The sequence below is a fragment of the Saccostrea cucullata genome, unplaced genomic scaffold, assembly GCF_032062105.1.
Source record: "Saccostrea cucullata isolate Sc308-1 unplaced genomic scaffold, CSIRO_AGI_Scuc_v1 ctg9494, whole genome shotgun sequence".
Lineage (NCBI taxonomy): Eukaryota > Metazoa > Mollusca > Bivalvia > Ostreida > Ostreidae > Saccostrea > Saccostrea cuccullata.
In genome coordinates, this window is record NW_026925251.1 from 3,291 (window position 1) to 20,432 (window position 17,142).

General features: G+C 31.5%; 1 protein-coding gene and 1 pseudogene across 1 annotated transcript; one reads left to right on the forward strand and one right to left on the reverse strand.

The window, feature by feature from the left end:
* The first annotated feature begins 7,632 nt into the window (after positions 1 to 7,632).
* On the forward strand, positions 7,633 to 8,306 carry LOC134268441 (actin, cytoplasmic-like; annotated as a pseudogene).
* A 5,735-nt stretch (positions 8,307 to 14,041) lies between these two features.
* LOC134268439 (uncharacterized) lies at positions 14,042 to 16,326 on the reverse strand (the record flags this gene model as incomplete). The annotated part of the gene is made up of 2 exons (XM_062750699.1): positions 14,042 to 15,802; positions 15,954 to 16,326. Coding segments are annotated over 2 exons (2,134 nt in total), but the record flags the coding sequence as incomplete, so codon positions are not given.
* Between the last annotated feature and the right edge of the window lie 816 nt (positions 16,327 to 17,142).

The window sequence follows — 17,142 nt, forward strand, 5'->3', positions numbered from 1 at the left end:
ATCTTCTAAACTAAAAATATTTTGTTAAAATATATAGAACAAAATTTGTGCAGAATTACAAGATCTTTCAAATAATATCTCGAAAAAAGGGCTGACCCCTAAATTAAGGGATCTAGAGGGGCCGAAAGTTTTTTCCAGATATCTCAAAAAGTATTGAGAATTTGTAATACGTCCAAGAAGCAAAGTTGTTCAAAATGTCAAGGTTAATCTATTAAAGTCGTCAAAATGCGTCCGGCGACGTCACTTCCGGTCAAACCGGAAGTCGTCATAAAATGCATATTTTTGCCGTTCTTGACAAGTTTTTGGGTAACATATGTCACTGGAAGCATAAAACTTAATTTTCCGTCCGTCGACATCACTTCCGGTCAAACCGGAAATCGCCAAAAATAGCTTATTTTTTAAGGTTTTGATGCAAAATTGAAATCATAAAGTGACTGGAGACGACTTAGCTCATTGTTTTCTTTTGTTGACGTCACTTCCGGTCAAAACAGGACGGAAGACCTACTCGTTGCTTTGCAACGAGCTTTGCTCTAGTTACCTCTACTATCACAATGGATGATTGACTTAAAAGTGTTCAAAATACCAACAGTACACTAATTATATAGCCTCCAGGGAGTGAGCTTAATGACAATTAGCATTACTTTTACTCATACGATGTTGAAAATTTACACGAGCCTTTTTATAAATTATGTGAAATTTTACGCGTTTAATTTTTACGGATATATTAAACTCGTAAAAATTAGTAAAAATTAGCATCACGTAAAAAATACCCGTTATACGGTATATAATATTCATTAATAATTTAATTCTAGTTGTAACTCGTCATTTTACTGGTTAAACGGTTTTATCCATTTTGTATAACATAACTTGCCTACGTCACAATGAGTTTACATCAAAAACGTATTACTCAGAGTCGAGATCAAACAGCAGTGTAAAAGTAATCTATTTATCGATCCGAGGTTTGTTGAATCAATATTTTCACATTTTTTTTTATGATTTCAAGAACAATTTATGATTTATTATGAATTTGCTGATATTTTCATTTTAAGGCCTTCCTGATCGAAATAATTAAATTTAGTGTTTGGTTCTGTTCCAGATAAACAACATTCTTTTGTAAAATTAATGCTATTTGACGTTAAAGTACTTTGAAAATAGAATACTACTTTACGAAACACGCAGTTGATCTTAGTCTGATAATACATGTTTTTTCCTGTCCGATTTAAAAATCATCTTTATCATATTTTATATCTATTTCACAATAACATGTTTGAAATGTTTTCAATGAACTATGGAATCAAAGTTCGTAGGTAGCAAAAAATTGTTTCGTGGGGACGTAATTTCATTGATAACAAGTTCTTTTTATGTTTGTTTTTAATTTTTAATGAATAATAAAACAAATGTTTGTACAGGTATATACGTTCACGGGGATGTAAGTATGTGGGTCAGGGTGACCCACGAAAGCCACGGACATTGGTGCCCCACTAACAATGATGAGTGCACAGTATTAGAAAAATAATGAAATATGAAACTTCTATATATGGTATGAACTTCTCTTTCTTAGAAGCCCAAGAAAAATACGTTTTTTGTCTTTGCTGTTTATACAGCTTGGATACTTCATTTGTGTATACGCTTGCATTAAAGTATATTTGGAAACACTTCGTCCTACATTTTTTTACTATACATAGAAAACAAAATTAAAAAACAAAATTAAAGCTGGAGACCAACACCTTGAATGTAAGATTGCGGAAGATTCTTACGAGTGGATGTCAAGTGATATTCAATAGGGTCTGGATCAAAAGTAGTAAACTTAAATAGAACAGACAGATCACCAACACATCGTAAGAAGTAAACCAAATATTCTTACGATGTGTAGGTGATCTGTCTGCTCTATTTAAGTATTGATGACGACCGTCTGCGGTCGAAACCGGTAAATCAAATAAATTTACTTGTGCATTCTTACGATGTGCTGGTGATCTGTTTGTTCTATTTAAGTTTACCTAGAAAAGTATAATTATCAGTTTACCTAGAATTTGAAAAGAAATTATGGTTCACATCGTTTATTATTAAGTTATTCAGACGCCCTTTAATCTGATACATGAAACTGGTTCATTTTTCAAAGTTTTCGGTGACATTTTCCACGTAATATAATGTCATTTTGACCTATCATGGATTGCGAAGCTTTATTCGGTTAATGTGTTTATTTTTCGATTTTCTATTCAAAATAAATAAACTTTATCTACTTTTGAAATTAGACAGAACTCTGGTTAGGCGGAGAGGGAACCTACCTATTACTGTAAAGTAATACTTTAATACAAAATGCCGGTCAGCCAAACAAACATCAACTAACAATTACATGGGTAACTTTTTTTAAATAAACAAAATAAAAAAAATGTAGTCAGCACATTGTTACTTTCATTTACTCGAAAGTTAAATACTGTGAAAATCATTATAATTCGTCGGGGCTCTATTTCCATAGGTACCTAACATCCATAAATTAAAATTTTAAACTAGATTTCCGGAGTTCTGTTTTCCTTTGTACGTATTAGTGAGAAATCAAATTAAATCTCAACGAATCTGACGCATTAAACAATTTATGAAAAATGCTCCCCAAATATTTTAACGTTTCAACAGAATATATTTTAAATCACTGTACTGCTTTCATACTAATTGTAAGTCAATTATTTACACAATGAATTGACAACGGATATTTTCGTTTTTTCCCGATCATGACAAGGAGCACACAGCAGGGATGCTCACTCCCCGTATCACTTGATCCCACCTCTGATGGTTTAGAGGCCCGTGTTTGCTCTGCTCTTATTTTGTATTGTTTTATGGTTTTTTTTTTATCTTGAATACTTTTAGTTATCTCCATAGATCCCATTTAAAACCTTTTAAACTGGTTCGTAATCCATAAAAATATCAAAGAAGATGAAATCAATAAAAGTAGGAATTTAAACATTAATTTATAATAATGTGATTCTTCCAAAAAGTAACTGAACATGTGTAATATTAACGCATTCTTTTCAAAAACGGCTAAGTACTACTGCGTGATATTTTGACCTTGAAAGTTTAATTTAATTTAATAATAAGGGATTTAAGTTTCAAAAAAAGATCAAATAAATATTTCAAACAAACTAGAACTATAATAACGTTTAAAAACTTCTAATCTAAGTACATATTTGAGCCAAAAATTCGTAAAAAGTATTTTTCCTCATGATTTCGATCATTTTATTTTTTTGGTTTTTGTATCATTTTGAATCCTTACATGTATGTGACAATTGTACCATATTTGAAAATAAGAACAAATGAAGTATAAAAAGCGTATGAAAATAACTTGCTATGAATAATTATTATTAATTGTTAATAAAATTATGAATGGCATACCATTGAGATGTTGTGAAGAATCAACTGCTTTTATTTAAGAAAATGCAAATCTTTTGGCATATTCCTATCATTCAAGGTTTGTTTTATTTTCCTACAATAATACCCCAGCTTTAATTTTAAAAAGGTTACAATTTTGTGCAACTATAGCTTAATACTATCTTCAAATTTTATTTGTTGACTTTGTTCAAAGGATACAAGGAAGAAGAAAAAAAGGAAATTCATTTAGATGTATTTTGATAATTTAATCATTATCAGATTTATCCCATGGATGTACCATAAAATTGCAGTCAGTGTTTAGAATAAGCTTAATACTATCTTCAAAATTTATTTGTTGACTCTGTTCAAAGGATACAAGGAAAAAGAAAAAAATAATAATTTCATATACATGTATTTTAATAATTTAATCATTATCGGAATTATCCCATAGATGTAAAATAAAATTGCAGTCAGGTTTAGAATAAGAATAATGTAAAAGCATGCAAATATTCCATTTTCTCAACATGAAACCCAGTTTTGTTAACTATTGTCAATGTTTATGGCCACTGACACTTCATACGAATATTTCTAATACCTAATGTAAGTATACAAGAACGCCCAGTATTCAAGTTCAAAAGTCCATTTAAACAATAAAATTGGAAACAGAGCAATCATGGAAACTCTCAAAGATCAGAATTAGGATCTGGTGCCATGGAGGAGTGACCATCCCCTGTCGACCGGTCATCTTGCCTTGTGCTCTCTGTCAAGATGAATTAACGGAATAATGCATCGACAATTCATTGTGTAAAACATGGCAAAACAATTAGTATTGTTTATTGGCAAAAAAACGTAAGTCAGCCTTTGACTTCATGATAAACGAGCATTTGCTAAAATAAGAATCTCTATTCCTCATCAGATAAGGAGACGTGCGTTGCTTCAATAATTTGTCTTGTTCTTTTTTTATTAATTAATTTTTAATATTTGAATAAGTTAATGTTTAGGGGATAGAGAAGAAGGGATTCTTCAAAAAAATGTGTTGTATTTTATTTTTGTTCCCTACAATTACTGAATGTATTTTAATCAGAAATGCTTACTTCTCTAATACACAAATATCATTAAACAGTTAAATGATACGAAAATTAGTTTAATTGAAAAACCTTAATTGTTCAAAGTAATTAAATTTTAATTAAATTGATTATAATTATCAGATTAGATTGTGTATGATCGGTCTATAACTATCTAGTTTAGAGATAACATCATATCCAATGAGCTGAGGGAAAATAGATTTAAGTGAGTATGGTCGCTACATGATACTTTTCTACAAAGCTCTGTAGAAATCTACATTCTAAAATATTTCTATGTACTATGCAAGGCTTCACACAGGTGCGACCTTTCACACACGCACCTTAGTGAATTATGTACTCAACCTTGAAATGTGTCATTTCTTTTCAAAATTTGTTTTCATTTGCAAACCTTTATATATATAAGTGCACAGTATAAACGAAGAGATTTTTATCAGGTATCCAGTATCGTCATATAAATGATGATCAAGTGACGGCCAGTAAAATCTTTCCCAAATGATGCAGTTATATTCATCTCTTCGAGCGATATACATGACTACCCGGTAACACATTCATTTCGAAATTTCTCACAAAACAATGAATTCCGTCTTATTTTACCTGGATAGCTGGGTTTTTTATAAGTTGAATAACCAATAAGTTAACCAATGTAAATTTTTAATGCACAATGGGATATAGTTATGTTATTTCTAAAAGTATAAGAGTCCTCTGATTGCTTGATAGCTTTACAACCTTTATATTTACACCACCACCACCCCCACCCCCCAAACAAACCTGCATGTTTCGAAGAAAACAGCTTGGTCACGTATCATATTCTTTCATATAACACGTAAATTGTCGATTTGTTTACACTCTAATTAAATAAAATTAATACATAAGTATAATTATATTTTGTAATTATTTTTAAAAAGAATAATTGAAATTAGAATTTATATTAATGTTTCTCTTTATACTCCTTATATTTTCACCAATCGTCACAACTGTTTGGTACTTGTATCTGTAGAACTTATAATAAACGAAGAATAACTAGAGACTCTTCGAGCCCTTTTTCCTTAATAACTAAGACTGGGATCCAAGAGGGAAAGAGAATTTCCTGTAGAAACCTAGACCAACATTTCTTTCGAGTTTCTTATCTAACCTGCTTCTGGAGTTTTAGAATGTCATGCGTATTTCTGTTGGCCTTTCAATTCGTAACACAGCATTTGAAATCGCGACAACTTTATATTGTATCAAAAATGAATAGATCAAATAAATAAGAAATGATTCTTATCAACAACAACCTGAATTATTTAAGGTTCCCTTTTTTCATATTTTATCCATGTATAATTGAATACATCCTACATCATTTGGAAAAAGAAATGCCACAATTATTGTTTGAATTTTCTGTTACATCTACATTCGTAGTATAATGGTTAAGAAAACGAACAATGCTCGATTTTAATTGTTTTTGCTATTTTTTTTTTTTTTTTTTTTTTTTTTTAAAAAAAAATAAATCTTTTAATGCGCGGACGCTCAGAAATACTGTTAACCTACTTTTATTCGCGACGACATTATTTTGCGATCAACCGCTTTTTCGCAGCGAGAAATATTCATGATGACGAGACTTTCATGAAACTTGCAAAAATTTCTTGCATGAGAATAAAAGTTGGTTTACAGTAATCTATATTTGGAGACCATTGTTGGCCAGAAAGTTAAAAGATTTTTCAATTGTTTCAAATTTCACACGACTTATGATGTGACTTATGACTTATGACTTATTATGTGATATGATTGCTTCGTTGTTTTCTTTCTTGATTTTTTAGAGGATTACATTTCAAAAATCTATTCATATTTCTTCATAGTTTTTTCTTCAAAAGATATCAAATAAAAAGAAAATTGAGGTTACAAATATTTTTTATATGAAAGTATTTCAATTATGTTTTGTGGTTTCACTCAGAATAGATAGAATACGTGACGTTGATCCTGAATACATGTACCAAAGACAAACTTCCTTTTTAATGCAATGTGTTTAGAAATTTTTGACATCTTAAGTACTAGGTGTCTCCATGTAGATAACATCAGTATCACTGAGACCACTCCTCCTCCTCAGGTAACCGTATGGTAAAAGAGATGCTAATAAATATGTAAGTTAATACATCCATGCCAAACTTCACTGTGAGTATTTCATACCTCACTAACATAGTTTTTCTTTGAATTAGTTATTAGTTATTTCAAATTGACAATGTTGCCTTTACTAATATGGTAATCTTTTGCATTTTATTATAACTGGCTGGTTTTTTTTTCAAAAACACATAACTTTGCTAAAAAAAGAAATGCAAACTTTTGCCTTATAAGCAATACAAAATGGATTACAAATAAGTTACAGCTATAGTTATTGACAATTTTTTTTTCGAAATAACTTTAAAATTTAAAAAGTACCCCCATAGTTTTAATGATCAGGTAGACTTTGAGATAATAGATAAATAAGAATGAGACACAAATATGTTATCTGATTGATGTTCGTCAAATACCAACTTGAAGAAAGGCTTATATGAGAAGTTTTGAATCTATGGGATTAGAAATAGTTCAGAATCACTGATTTGCATGGCGATAGTAATAAATGTAGGCGGAAGACATGCTATAACTTAATTTATGAGTTGTACTGAATACTATATAATTATTTTGATTAACCTGTTTATCATATTTTTCATGCTACGTCATTATATTTATATTCTAAGGAACTGTTAAAATTCGTTTAATATTCAGATAACCGTTAAGGAATTGAGCTTCCTGTTCAAAGCTTAGGCCAACCATTATTTTTTCTTAAGTTCTTTTAATTGTTTTTGTCGACGTCTACCTGAGTTAAAATAGTTTTGGATTTAAATTGTTATTTAGAATGAGACACTCAAACTTGACAGCAAAGAAAAACTGCCTTTTTTATTTTTTTTTAAATAAATGAATAGCAAATTAACAAAAGTTTTTAGTTTAGGCATTTCAAAGTTTCTTGGTTGATTATCATCTGGGCAGTCAAGACGGGAACGAGGTCAGATGAGTAGGTATTTTTACACTTACATGTAAATATCATTTCTTTTCTGTTAATATTTACATTCATTTATATTAAAAAAAATAATGCTTTACAAGATGTTACAGTCGGCAGGAATCCAAACGAAATCTATGTAGGAGACGATGCCGAGAGCGAAAGGGGGGATCTTACTGGCACGACATGGAGAAGATCTGGCATCATACCTTCTACAATGAACTCCGTGTGGCCCCAGAGGAACATCCTGTCCTTTTAATTGAAGCCCCACTCTACTCAAAGGCCAACAGAGAAAAGATGACAAAGATAATGTTCGAAAACTTCAATTCCCCAGCCATGTACGTTGCCATCCATGCATTACTCTCCTTGTTTACTTCTGGTCGCACAACTGGAATTACACTCGACTCTGGAGACGGTGTGACCCATGCTATGCCTATTTTTAGGGTTATGCCATTCAACATGCGATCATGAAATTGGATCTTGCTGGTCGTTATCTCACCGATTATCTAAAGAAAATCCTCAGAGAACGCGGTTACTCTTTCACAACCACAGCAGAAAAGAGAAATCGTCAAGGACATTAAAGAGAAATTGTGCTGCATTAGCTTTGACTTTGATAAAAGGATGAAAACAGCTGCGACAACACAATCTCTTGAGAGGACACTCCCTGAAGGTCAGGTTATCACTTTCGGCAACGAGCGATTCCAATGTCTGAAAGCGATCCTTCAGCCATATATTTCGTCTGGATCGGTGGTTCTGTGTTAGCTTCACTTTCAACTTTCCAACTGATGTGGGTCAACAAGCGAGAATATGACGAATCCGGTCCCTCCATTGTGCATAGAAAGTGCTTCTAGGTGCTACTGAGGTTCAGCTACAATGAAAAATAAATTAATCATATTATTCTTTAATCTTGATTAATTATGACTGGAATATCAATGAACTTTGATGAAAACTTAAAAGAAAAAGTAATATTCTTTTCGATTTTTTAACAAAACATTGGAGAACCTCATATTAGTACAGTGTGAATAATTCAATTTCCTAGAAGACAAAAACAAATATACTTATCATGAAATCTTCTACTATGGAATCATTTTGAATGAGTGGGGTCAATGTTTTTGAGCAAACAAAATTTTACTTGTTTCTTAGACGTAATTTCTTTGGTTACTTATTTATACGATAGATTCAATGAATCAATACTCCCAGTAAAATACTTAAAAAATGAACGTTCCTTGATGTGTAAATTTTTGGATAATGTTGATACACAAAATCAACAAACATTGATTTGATGATTTCAAAGTTATGGGTGAAATGTTTTTTAAAGGAATGTTCTAAGTGTGATAAAAAAGTTCGCAAACTATCTCTATATTTACACGATTCAGCTTATAATGACATTTCGAATAGCTATAGTCATACACATGTTCAAAGTAATGATTTTTTCCATTATGGTGACGTCACAATCAGGGAAGGGGTCGATTACTTTCAAAATTAATTGATAAAATTACAATTCCTTTGTATTTTGAAAGTAATCGATTACAAGCTTATTACAGACATTTTTGAAAGTAATCAATTACATCTGATTACTTTTTATTCATGTAATCATGATTACTTATGATTACTTTAGATTATATTAAGTTTTCTTTATATTCAAGGACAACAGCATGTTTTTTTATTCTTCTTTCTTTAAGGTAGGATTCTTCTCTGGTTTCTGACTAGATGAAACATTCAAAGTATATTTGCTTATATGTCTTATATATTGAGATGTAAGGAATTTAAAAGACCATATTTTTCTTTCCTCATCACAACTGTACAACTTTAAATAGAAATGATAAACTGCGTTTGAAAACTAACAGGGACTATATTTTTGGCGGAATGGTGGCGTATGAAAATATCTTCTTTTCTGCCTCTCAAAATTATAATAGAACAATGAATTTAGTTATAATTTTTACACAATCGAAGACTTGGAGAAATTTTCAAATGTAAGTTAAATTAATAATGAGGGACTAAACTTTCAAAATATATCAAATAAATATGATTTTCCAAACAAACTAGAACATTGTTAGCTTTTAAACGCTTTCTATCAAAGTGCAGATTTGAGCCAAAAATTCATAAAAAGTATTTTTTCTTTCTTAGTAAACGATCAAAACTTTTTGTTTTTGTATCATTTTTGTACATTTATAAGACTACTTTATTATATGTGAAAATAAGAAAAAGTTAAACATAGGAAGCATATGAAAATAACTAATATATCCTAAAAAAAATAAGAAAAACAGAGAAAATTCGGATTAGCCAATATCCAGTTAAGTTAAATCATTTATGTAAATTTGGTAATATCATGCTACAGACCCGATATAGTAATATGTTTTTATGCAAAAAGAAAAAAATTAAACTTTTGAAATAGAATTAGGTATCACATGATTGGCAACAGTATCTTTTTATTCTTAATGTCAAGGAAAAAGATAATGACCTTGACCTGACCATGCCTGTAATATAAAACGGTCAAATTTAATTTAACTGATATTATCACTTACTGATATTGTCTTCTTGATTCTGTGAAAATTTCATTAATTTTTAAATATTAGAAATATGAGAAGAATCCTACCTTAAATATCATTAATATTTTTAAGGTAAAATTCAGACAAAGTTTGGTGGTACGTGTCTTTATATAGATGCATGAGATTTATCTTGTATCATCCGATTTCTATCTTTAATACAAGTAAATATCTTGTGTAATGGTTGAGAGAAGTAGGGGAAAAAGAATTTATTATTATCATTTACAAATCAAACTGAACATAATTATAGTTAGGGATATAAGGATTTGAAAGAGAACAGTTACACAAGTAATTGACCTTCTTGATTAGTGATGAACTTTTCAATTAAGCTGCCAAATATTAGAAGTTTTTACTAGAATTTTATAAAACACATTGACTTGACAAGCATGGATAGTTGATCAATAACTGTTATTACACAAGCTGACCTAACCTACGTATATCTGTGTTTTATCACTAATTAATTCACATTATCTTTTTATGTACATTGTAAATCAAACATAATTATTTCTAGAACACACTTCTCAATAAAGGAACATTTGATATTTAAAAAAATACAAAGTTATTCAAAGATTTACAGGGAAAAGAAAATGTTGCATTACACATGTTACATACGTTTTAAAATTGAAACTAAAATAAAATCAAACTTTAAAATGATCATGTAGATCGAAACTTTCTTTCAGTATATACATGTATCTAGTCAAAATGGCGTATTGCTAAGCTGCTTAAGTATTTTGAAATGACTACTTAATATAGCTGAGAAATGATAGAATTAACTCATTGCCTGGACAATGGACCTGGTTATAAGCATTTCTGGAAGCATTAGAAGAAGAAACCTGTCTTAATATAGCTTATAATTTTATAATAAATTTTGCTTATAAACAAATTTGTACACTGAAAAAAGAATCCCTGAATATCATCAAAATCATGATTTTATGAACTTTGTTTTAATAATTGTAATCAAAAAGTAATCATGATTACAGGTCTTTTTTCAGAGTAATCGATTAAATTACGATTACTTGTAATCAGAAAAATGGGTGATTAATGATTACTTACGATTACTTGGCAAACTGTAATCGATTACAGCTGATTACGATTACTGATTACGATTGCCCCATCCCTTGTCACAATGTGAAAATGACGTCAAGATGTAGGAGACTCGTGATGAGAAATGGTTTTCACAGTATTACTCGAGCAACGAAGGACCGTAAAGTTTACCGAATAACTCGGAAATTCCAGTTAAGTATCTCGTTATAGTTTTTACAAGGTTTATGAAGACAATAGGCTTTCCAGAGGTTCACCATAAATTGGATAAATTGTTTTAGTGAAGGGAGACAAATGGTAAAAAATGACTTTTGTTTTGTAGCCCAGCGATAGCAATCTTGGGAACAGATTAGTCCGTTGTTAGACAATTTGTTATAAAAGATTGCGAAGTTACATCTTGAAAAATTGTTTAATATCTTAACAATAATACCGTAGATTCCTAATTATACGCGAGGAATTAATTTCCACGTAATTTCGCAAGAAGCGTCACACCCGAAAAAATATTACTCGCTTTTATTTTAATGGTGATGAAATCTTTGTAAATTCTGTTGATCAACCATCCATTCGCAAATTATGATTCTCGCGATTTGACGTTGAAGACCCAAGTCGCGATAAAAAGTACTCGCGAAAAATAAGGAATCTACAGTATTATTTAATCCCTTAAAAATCTTTTGATTTAGACCTTAAAACATATTAAGTATGATGAAATGAAGGTCCCCCAAAACTGTATTGGATAAGCTACGTTCCTAAGACAGAGTTTTCGGGCTATGATGATCACAATGTTCTTTCTGGTAAATGGTATCCTTATCAAACCATCCTTTTCCGAAATTTGGTCATTTCTGACGAATGGACATTTCTTTTTATAGAAATATATTACATGTATATACAGGGTCATTTTTGTCCCGTGTTATTTTTGCCCTTTTACACTTATAAAACAAATTAGCCCCGTTTTAAATTCGCCCAGTCATAGTTTAGTTTAAGAATTCTACTGCATACTTTGAATTCACCCCGTCTTAAATTCTCCCAAATGAGGGTAGGGCGAAAGGGGCGAAAGAAAAACTTGGGCGAAAATGTTCCTGTATACAGTAAGAATCATATTTTAGAGTCTATGATCAGAATGAACATGTGATTCGCGCACGGGCAAAACGGTGACAGATTTGCATTAAAATCAGAGAGGGCTGCTTTAAAAAATAATGATCACTGAAACCTTATTTTATTTGTTCATGTAAGTTATACAATTTGTTCGCGAAATTTTTTATCACCCCTTGTATACGAATCTGTTTTCTGTTATTATTTCCCTTGTTGTTTCTTCTAAAGCAATCATTTGACTTTGCTTTATGAAATTAGATTGAAAGCTATCCCTTATATTTAATCTGTATTCCTTATTTTAATAACGTGAGATATCTCCTCTAGAAATCGGAACTCTTCTAAACTAACATAACTTCCGCTGACTACGCATTTTGCTGTTATGGAAGATGTTCAGCACAGGCCACGAATTTTCTCCGCAAAATACAAGGCCCCGTGGACCGAATGTCCCCGCTTTGGCGTACTTTTACCAAATTTGCATGAATATTGATCTTGAGATGAAAACTAAATTGAAAATTCTTATTTGATATTCAAGGTAAGGTAGTTCTTCTTTTGATTATTTAGTGAAAATACATTAATTCTATGAGAATCTTCTTCTCTGTTCCTGGTATAAAATAAACTAAGAACATAATTATGATGAGCAAGATTTCCTTTTCCAAAATTGTGAATTTATTGTCCTAGGGCCAAGGGTTCTAGTGTTAGGGCGGAGCTCTATTAATAATGTAGTAAAAATACATTAATTCCTTGAGAATCTTCTTCTCTGTTCCTGGTTATCAAATAAACTTAACAAAGTACACAGTTATGATAAGCAAGAATTTTTTTTCCAAAATTGTGAATTTTATGGTCCCAGATCCAGGGGTTCTGGTGTTAGGGCGGGTCTCTATTGATTATATTGTGAAAATACATTCGTTCTTTCAAAATCTTCTACTCTGCTCTTGGGTTTTAAACAAACTAACTAAGTACATAGTTAAGATGAGAAAGATTGCCTCTTCTAAAGTTGTGAATTTTATGGCCTCATGGTCAGGGTTTCTGGCGTTAGGGTGGGGCTCTCTTGATTATATAGTGAAAATACATTAAATATTTGAAAATCTTCTACTCTGTTCATGGGTATTAAGCGAATGAACTGCTTATATAACTAAGATGAGCAAGGGCCTTTCTTCCAGAATTGTGAATTTCAAGGCCCCAGACTTAGGGGAACAATAGGTAGGGGGCCCTACTTATATACTGAAATGAATTAATGGTTTAAAATCTGCAGGTACAACTGATTTTTGATAACTGTAAACGATCAGTTGAAATGCAATTTTGTTCCCCTACCCTGCCTCTGGGTATTAAGTAACCAAACTAAGCAATTGCCAAGTGTATAGCTATGATGAGCAGTGGTGCCTCTTTCAAAATTGCGAATGTTATGAAATCTAGTTTAAAACATGAACAAAATTCAATCATTGGAAAGTTGTTGAATGATGCTCAGGTGACCTACAAAACCAATGAGCCTCCTGCATATAGATAGATGCATATCTTAAAGTGTATATATATATATATATATATATATATATATATATATATATATATATATATATATATATATATATATACGTTGATAAGTTAAATTCTTGGTACAGTAAAAAATACTTAAATAAATAAAAACAGAATGCTGCAGTCCAAATTAAATAAAATCTTTACTGTTAGCGCTTTCAGCCATGTTGGCTCTTCAGACAGTTATAAAAAATTCAAAACTTTGTCAATAACGTTGCTAATGACGTCGTGAAAATTTAAGTCATTATGACGTCACAATGTAGTTCGTGGTAGCGGCTGCATGAATTTTTTCAACGCAGTTAAAGAATGTATAATTAAAGCATAGAAATAAAATAAATTTTGTGAATTATACATAATCTCATTTGCAATTCAGTTTTGGTTTAAAAAGTCTTATAAGATAGTCCTCTTTTGGTAACACGGGCGATTTCATCCGATGTCCACATTTTGTAGAACGGGAAAATCTTAAATTTCCCTTTACCACATTCGGCGAAATGTTCTGAACAAGGGGTGCATCTGACAGTTTCGTCCCGTATATGTTGCTTGTGTACCCTCACTCGTGCGTTAAGCTGATTTGTCTGCCCTATATAATATTCGCCACAGGTTGGGCATATTGCACAATAAATCAAATTTGAAGATTTACAATTCATGCTAGTATTAGGTTTTAAAACTTTCCCGTTTTTAAGTGTAATTTGTTCGCCTTCCTGAATGAAATCACACGTTCCACATCGGGGGTCACTACACTTTCTGACGACACTCTGGTTGCTAGAGGAAAATTTTGCTTTGGTTAATATCCTCTTCAGGTTTGGTGCTTGTCTCCTGCTGTTAATAATTGATGATTTGTCCAGAAGATTTTTCATGTTTTCAGATTGTTCTAATATTGGAAAAAATCGCTTTGCTGAATTGAGAATATTGTGGTTACGGGGGTTGTGAGTTATCACAAATGGAATAATCTTTTCGTCGTTTTCCTCTGGATGGCGAATATTTCGTAATTGGGTTAAAGGTATGTCTTTTGCCCGGTTGATTCCGTCCTCAATAAGGTTCATTGGGTAATTTTGTCGCGTCAGGTGTTGTTTTAGTTCTTGAAGTCTTTTCAAGCGTAGAGAAGAATCGGTCACGATTGTACAAATACGTCTCGCCATATTGTATGGAATGTTCCTTTTTGTATGTGACGGATGGCAAGAGCGAAAGTCCAAATATTGATGGGTATCTGTTTCTTTACAGAATAGGTCTGTAGAAATATCCTCTCCGTTTTTTGTTAAAAGTATATCAAGGAAAGGAAGCGAGTTACGATTCATGTCACTTGTGAAATTAATTGAATCGTGTAACTCATTAATGACCGAATGGAATTTTGTAAGATCCTCTTCACTCTTTGTCCAAAAGATGAAGCAATCATCCAAGTACCTTTTCCAGTTCTCTTTAATGTACTGCGTAAATTCTAGATCAAATGTTTCCGGCAAAATGTTGTAAAGTTTTTCTTCTAAAAATCCCATTACTAAACAGGCATATGTAGGGGCGACTTTGGTGCCCATGGCAGTACCTTTGATTTGTAGATAATTTTCATCATCAAACAGAAAATTATTATTCTCTAGTACAATTCTAAGTCCTTCTAAAATGAAGTTTGCGGGGAATCTATGGTCGATTTCTTCCGGATACTTATCCAACCAATATTTGATCGCTTCAATTCCTAACTCATGCGTAATATTAGTGTACAAGCTGGTAACATCAAAACTAACAAGTAATGTTTCTCTTGGTACTGTTTGTGGAATATAGTTGAGGAAATCCATATCATCACGCACATAACTGGTCACTTTGGTACACAGTGGTTTTAAGATTATATCTAGTAGATTGCTTAATCTTTGTGTACTAGATGCGGGTCCTGCAATGATGGGCCTCAGTTTAAGATCATTTGGTCTAGGAAGTTTTATGTACGTAGAATTACATTTCTTGACATTTTCCTGGATTTCTTTACATTTGTGTATTTTGGGAAGACCATAAAAATGGCTAGTTTTAACTTCGAAATCCGTAAGGTATTCAATTTCATTTTTCGTGAGATTACCTTGGTACTTCTTCGTGAGTTTTTTTATTTTGAGCATAGTTTGTCGATCTGTATTTTGCTCTAGTTTCTTATAGAACTGATTATCCTGGAGTTGAGATAGGGACATTTCTTTATAATGTTCTCTGTCCATAATTACTATAGCTCCTCCTTTATCAGCACTTTTTTATGACAATTGTTTGTTCACTTTTAAGATTTTGCATTGCTTGATATTGATTATGTGGAATATTTGACGTTACCTTTTTATCCGCCATGTTGGAGTGAGCTGCCTTTTTGAGACATGAGATATAATCCTCCAAATGTTTATCTCTATTAGGCGGTGGCCTGAAACCTTTCCTATTTTTAACCAGAGATATATCATCATCGGTTTTATTTTGAAAAAATTCCTTCAAGCGTAATTTACGGCAGAATTCTTCTGTGTCCTTGACGACATCAACCTTATCAGACTTTGGCGTAGGTGTGAATTTTAAACCATGTTCCAAAAGTTTTATTTCATCACTATTCAAGTCTCGTTGTGATAGGTTGACAATTTTGGGTTCTGTAAAAACCGTCTTCTCTGTATTTTCAGGACAGTTAGTTATTTCTTCCGTTTCGTTTGGGACCAACCCTGTCCTAAAAAAGAATTCCTGGAATTCTGTAATGTTTTACTCCTTGCGTCTCTCTGATTTGTCCTCTGTTTAAAAGAAGACTTCCGTGGAACTTGATATGTCTCTTGTGTTGAGTTTCTCCACGAGTTTTTATTGTTTGCTTTATTGGGTGCATTTCTACCCCTAGGAAAATATCTCTTTTGATCAATTCTGCGTTGATTTCGCCGAATGTGGTAAAGGGAAATTTAAGATTTTCCCGTTCTACAAAATGTGGACATCGGATGAAATCGCCCGTGTTACCAAAGAGGACTATTTTATAAGACTTTTTAAACCAAAACTGAATTGCAAATGAGATTATGTATAATTCACAAAATTTATTTTATTTCTATGCTTTAATTATACATTCTTTAACTGCGTTGAAAAAGTTCATGCAGCCGCTACCACGAACTACATTGTGACGTCATAATGACTTAAATTTTCACGACGTCATTAGCAACGTTATTGACAAAGTTTTGAATTTTTTATAACTGTCTGAAGAGCCAACATGGCTGAAAGCGCTAACAGTAAAGATTTTATTTAATTTGGACTGCAGCATTCTGTTTTTATTATATATATATATATATATATATATATATATATATATATATATATATATATATATATATATATATATATATATATATATATATATATATATATTTAAACAACGCTGATTTAAGGTTGTTGTTTTTTTGTTGTTGTTTGCCTGTTGGGATGATTCTTATTTTTTCTGTTTTTATAAGGAATGATGCATTATTTTAAAAATCTTCTAAAACAAAGACCTATTGCTTTGGTATGAAAC